Source organism: Atta cephalotes (assembly GCF_000143395.1).
Source record: "Atta cephalotes unplaced genomic scaffold scaffold00022, whole genome shotgun sequence".
NCBI lineage: Eukaryota > Metazoa > Arthropoda > Insecta > Hymenoptera > Formicidae > Atta > Atta cephalotes.
In genome coordinates this window covers 3,603,767-3,610,509 of record NW_012130086.1, presented here as the reverse complement: position 1 = coordinate 3,610,509, position 6,743 = coordinate 3,603,767, and the positions used below count along the sequence as shown (strand labels likewise).

Below are 6,743 nucleotides of genomic sequence, written 5' to 3'. Positions count from 1 at the left end.
AGAGAGAGCGTCCAGAAGCACTAGTCATATTTTATGTGTTTCGTATTTTTTTTTAATTATTACTCTTATTAGTGGAAATGTGTTTAAGCACTCGTTCTATAAAAAATTTATAATTATATTGGAAATTAAATTTTGACAAACAGTATAAATAAAAGCCCTCTATCTCTTCCCCAAATAATTGGGGTGCATAACTATTATATTAAATTCAATATTTATATAACTACAAATTAATAATCTTTATTTTAATTAAAGAATAAGTACGATAATAATTAGAATTAAATAAAAATGGAGACGCGATAATTATATACAATATATGAAACAATTTCTTACGCTGTAATGTATATATAATTATTGTGATCCATAATTTCTTGTCCTGTATAGTTAGCTATAAACATATACACAAAAATAGCCAACACAATCAAAAGATGAAATAAGAATTCTTCTTTGTTTCCAATGGACACACTGTGAAAAATCTAATATATTATGGCTATGGTAAAAATTTTAGGTATACTTATAGTAATAAGTAACTTATTTTGTATACAAAAATATGTTAGTATAGATTACAAGTAATTGGTTTTTTTTTTTACAGTGAGAGACATATGCATGATCTGACCTATATTGTGACTTAAGATAGGTCTAGCCATCAATCGTTTCAGATCGAAGACAGACTTTTCCTTAATGCATAATCCATAAAGTATACGAAAATCAATCAATCAGAATATTTTATTTCATGGAAAAGAAGAAAAGAAGAATTTTGATTGATTCATTTTCTTATGCATTATGTATAATTATGCAAAACTCTGTGCTTCCACCTTTACACCGTAAGCAATTTAAAATATATTCGAGGTTCAGTGCCCTTTATGCCGGTTACGTTTTTACTTTTTAAACCGCGAAATTGATTAGTTGATAGTTGACTGAGTTTATATTGACAGTTTGATGTTGTGTACATTGAATTTACTAGCGATTTCATATTTTAGGTCAGATCACGTAAGAGATCTGACTTAGAACTAAAGATAGATCATCTACCAATGCTTACAAAAGGGGTTCAAATAATTTATCGATTTTTGATAGGCTACAACTTAAATTCAGGATGTAAACTTAGCCATATGATATACAATAAAATAATCTGCATTTACTCTTTTTTTTTAACAATTTTGAATAGTTAAAAACAAATTAGAATTTGTCTTTAATTAGTTTCGTAATTATTTAATTATGTTTTTTATTTCATATTTTTTTATATATTTTTTTTAAGTTCAAACATTATGACATAATTTATGTTTATTCACGTTAAATAATAATATGTTTAAAAACAAGAAAAAACTCACTGCAAAAAGATTGAGACTCAAACAAATTACACTAATCACTGTTAATGCTAAAAAGGATCCTTCAAAACTGGATAATAGAAATTCGGAATACCTTAAAAAAGTAAAATATTATTTCAAATATTATATAAATGCTGTTACACATAGATACCTACTTTATAGCTTTACAATGAATATCGACAGCACAAATTATTTCTTTGTATATCATAATCTCGTTCTCGATGCTGTCGAATATTTTGATTGAATATTTGAATGCTTGCTCGATACGATAACTACAAATTAATTTTAAGCTATAAATACAGTTCTTCATAAGTCATAATTTCTATTAAGACAATATTAAGATCTAGTTTGGAACTATATAATACGTTCAAAATCTGACAAATGATTTATTTGTAGATTTATTTTTTACCTGGCAATTTTAAACATTCCACAAACGTGTATAAGATATCCTCTGAGCATTGTTCCTATTGCAGTTAACGTAATCGCTCCTATACATACGACTACATTTGTATATAATAAAATTATGTAATAATATTTTTCTTCATCGATAAAGGATTCAGATACCATAATATGTAGCATTTGGCGTGAATGAGATCCATTTGTTTGTAAAACAATATCAAATATTATCCACAAAATTTGCGTTAAAATACCGATAAATATACAGGACATGGCAAACACTAAGAACATTAAAAAAAATAATTATGTAAATATTTCACTATTTTTTAAATATCCACTTAAAGCGAAATATTATGATACCTTTTTAAACTTTTGTGCTATATAATTATTTCTCTTCTATATGATATTTTATGCAAATGTTAATTACAAAAAGTTCTTTACGTTTTCAACGTAATGACTAATGATGTATATATATGTATACATATACATATATCTATATTTATTAAGTATTATAAAATTCTCTTTTTTCATTATTTTTATATATAATATATTTTTATATAATATATTTTTACTTTCTAGAAGAATATGATGATTATTTTTAATATAAATATAAAAACAATATTTAATTTATTTTATATTTAGTTATATTTAGTTAATTTTTAAGAACTTGTTATAAGTAATTTTCATTTAGCAGTGTAATATACATATATTTACATTAATATATATTTTCACATTATTATGTTGTCTTACATATGAATACAGTTGTATAACGTTTTACATTGTTTCCGTATTCTTTCATGATATTGAGTTCATTTTCGTCCTTTAACTCGTTACATATTTGCTGTAGTCGTTCCATTAAACATTTTACCTATATATTATTATAATAATAATAAAATTTGTTATTAGAAAACTTGAATATATTGTCATATGTGGGAATTTATTTATGAAGCGTATTTTTTAAATATAACATTGATACTGCTTACATTATCGGTATTTATCCAAAATGCATTATAATTTATGATGTATGTAATACAAAATATTACAGTAGAAAAAACTTTTATTATAAGTTCAGGAGTGCATTCTGCAGTCAAAAATGTTGCAAGCTGTAATAGATAAGAAATCTCGAAATTATTTCCTTAATTAATTAGCAAATTGTAAGTTTAAAATGGCCAGCTTCTTTGTAGTGACAATTTGTAGACAAATAACATAATGAAAGTTTTATAATTAAAATTATAAGATAGTAAATACATATTACGATGTTAATATTAGAAATTTTAAGAAACTGAGTTATCATAATTATTCATTTATATGAAAACTTAATGTGTGGTATTAAATATAATTAAATATATATGGAATAATATATATATATATATATGTGTGTATGTATGTATGTATGTATATAATACAATGAAAAATTTAAAATCTTATATACAATAGAATAGAATATATTTACCTGAAAAATAATATAACTTATTAGAATTCCAAAGTATAAGATTGTCTGAATTCGAACGAGATTTGATTGATAATAAGGCCATAAACCAAGAGCGAGTAAGAGAATCCGATTGAGGTGAAAATATTTAGACTCGATAGAGATCATCACTCTATGACGATAGAACCTTGACTGCGAAAGTCAGTATCCCCTCCTTCGACCTTATAACTTCCATTTTCCCATAAATTGTATTGTTATTATCTAATTTAATTTAAAGTTGAAAAATAGTTCTGTCAGGAAAATGTTGGAAATTCAATAACTTTTTTCTAAGAAGAGTTTTAGCAATTAAGCGATCAATAATATAGGAATTGCACGGATGTTTATTTCTCATAGAAGTGCAACTGTGCATTTATTTTCTAACAGAGAGTCGCGCAAGCTGTTCACGTGAAGTAAAATCTGTACTTCATACCATCTTCTGCATCAAGTGGAAAATAAAGTTAATTTTACATCGTCAATAATTTTAATCCTTTTATAAGTTATTTACACAACATTTTATTCAAAGTATAAATTCCCTTGGATAACTACATACATTTGTCAGTATTCCTGAAAATCATTTTTCGACAGGTCTTTCAGTATTTTCGTCGTATTTTCAATGACTTCACATTTGCGCGCAGGTAAATCCTTCAAAACTTCTTTTAGCGGAAATAGGAAAAAAGCGAACTAAAGCGAACTAAAAGCGAAAAACTATAGCGATACTAAGTCGCGAAAATATATATGACGGATGCTTTAAATTACGCCAAGCAAGATACTGCTTGACATTTAATGATCGATGTACAGATGCTTAGATGCTTTCGTGCAAAAGAAACCAGCTGTTTCGTGTATCCATTTTTCCGAACATTTCTTTCTGACACGATGGAAGATTTCGGTTTACATGAAAGAATAACAGTTCTTGTTGTACTGAGGAAGTTAATTGCAAATACGATAAGGACATTGAAAAGTTTCAAAAAATAATTTCTACGTTGAAGGAAAATTGAAACGCAGAAGATTTAAATTTTAGTATATATTTATTAAATTATATAGGTTAGTCGGCACGAACTTTCCGGACAACCCAATACTTTTAAAAAGATGTTATGTAATAAAGGCAAAATTAGTTATTTCTGTTATAAAATTAATTATTATTCTGTGTTACAAATTAATTCTGAAAACTTTTGCGTGATCTTTTATTATAGTAATATATATAAATAATTATTTTATTTATACAATTTTAATTTTAATACTAAACGAAATGTATTTAATTGTAAATAAAATGGATAATAATAATATAAAAAGAAAATGTTAAGTAAATTTGGATTTTAGAGTCATAAATATTCTAAGTAAAAAATAATTGTATTTATCGTATTATACTAAAATTAGTGTAATAATTAATGTACAAAATTAAAAAAAATTAAATTTTTTAATATTTTTATTATAATATATGTATATATGTTATGTCTTCGTCTTCTTTCTATATCTTAACTAATAAATTGCCGTATAATAAAAAGATTGCAATAATATGAGAAATCTATTGTCCTTTCTGATACATCTCGTTGTATTATTTAAATCGGATATATACAAATTGAAACTTAATATTTTGTTTATTATGTAAAAATCATTGAATTATTTAATCATACAGTTAAAATAATAAGATACTTGAAATACAATGAAATAATTTTTATATAGATAAATTTTAAATTAAATTACTTAATTTAATTAGTGAACTTAATTCCTATTATTTTTTTGTCAAAATTGATTTATTCCGAAGATGAATGAATACCTTAATCAAAGTACTTTCTTCCATATTTTACTACTTTTTTTCATTTCTCTGACAACAGGGCCATCCCGTGACGGTAGAACACGGTGTCTTTCGAGGCAATCTATTCATCCATTCATTTTTGGACTTCTTCGTAACTGGAGAAGTATGTGTCTGTAAGTGCGTGTTGCACTATCAATCGGAAGAGATGGTAATCCGACAGTGCCAAGTCTGGAAAATATGCGAGAGGAGATTTCCCATTTAAGCTGTAAAAGTGCTGTTTCACGCTTTTCGCAACATGTGAAAATCGAATGTTATCATGCAACAAAATGACTTTCGTCAATTGTTAGTGGATGATCTGTTTTGCATCAACTCGTCATTCAATCGGCATAATTGCTGTTTGTACCGATCAGCTGTAAAGATCATTCCACATAAATTTGCATAGCCAGATGAATAAAGAAAATTATTCAATCACATTTCTATCATAAAGACAAACGTAAAATGCGATTGAATGATTTTCTTTATGCATATGTTTGTGCGATTATGCAAGTTTGTGTGGAATGGCTCTAACGATTTCATTTGGAGCTCGTAATACAGCACATCCGCCTGGTCTTATCAAATGCAGAGCAAGGTTTTATGCCCGTGAATATTCCTCTTCTGCGTTGTAGCGGATGGTTGACCGGGATCTGCCTATGATTTCCACTTGAATTAAAATAAATTCATTTTTCATCGTCGGTTACGATGCGACACAGAAAACTGTTTTTTCTTTGCCTAGCAAGCAAAGAAATCGCGATAGACAAACAAGTCAAAATGGCATTTTCTGACAACTCATGTGGTAGCCATCCTCCTTCCTTATGAATCTTTCCCATGGCACGCAAGCGTTTTGAGATGGTTTTTAGAGTAATATTTATCGATTTTGACAACTCTAAAAGCGTTTGAGCTGGATTCTCATCGAGCAATTCTTGCAGATCGACATTTTCAAATCTTTTCGGCTGTCCTGGATGTTTTTTATCTCTCACGTCAAAATCAACGTTCAAACCAAATTCTATATGTTTTTTCTGATGGAGTTTTATCATCTTACACTTCGGATAATAAGCGATGCGCTTTAATTGCAGTTTTCTTAAGGTCGAAGTAGTGAAGAAGCACGTGTCGGAAAAACAACTTATCGCAATTCATTTTCAATTGATTGGAAAATCTCTTTGGCATCGAGAAATCTAACCTATGAGGATTGAATCATTTTCAGCGATGTCTAAACGCATATGATTTTATAGTCGAAACTCCCCAGCGTTGGCGTCAGCATTCTCTAGCAGCGAGCGGCAGGAATTAATTTTACCACCTCATTTAAATGCAATACAAAACGAAATATCATTGTCAGATACAAAAAAACACATGATTGTAATTCACACTTTTATTCTGGAAGAGAAGTATGATTAAGCGGTCGATTTGATTATAGAATAATGCAACAGGTTTATTTTCCATAAAGAAATGCATACTTCGTTCGTGTGAAGGAATTATGTGATAATAGAACTACGCAGACGAGGTTCGATCTCTTCTAACATAATATATTACATTCTTGTGAATTATTGGTAACGTATAATGTCAACTTATATTCTACATTTTAAAAATAAATTATAACATATCAATTTTTATATTTATAGTTAAGTAATAATTTTTACCTCTTGTCGAAACGATACTTACAGGAAGCGATATCTAAAATCAAGGACTAAACGATTTTGATTAATTTACATTTCTTTTCCTTTTCTTCTCCTCCTTCCTTATTTTCTCATATTTCACTTTTATACATATC

General features: G+C 27.4%; 1 protein-coding gene across 1 annotated transcript; it reads right to left on the bottom strand.

The window, feature by feature from the left end:
* Positions 1-1,298: 1,298 nt before the first annotated feature.
* Positions 1,299-6,012, bottom strand: LOC105619742 (the record flags this gene model as incomplete). The annotated part of the gene is made up of 4 exons (XM_012201261.1): positions 5,739-6,012; positions 1,732-1,822; positions 1,478-1,594; positions 1,299-1,416 (listed from the first exon to the last, which is right to left on the bottom strand). Coding segments are annotated over exons 1-4 (600 nt in total), but the record flags the coding sequence as incomplete, so codon positions are not given.
* Between the last annotated feature and the right edge of the window lie 731 nt (positions 6,013-6,743).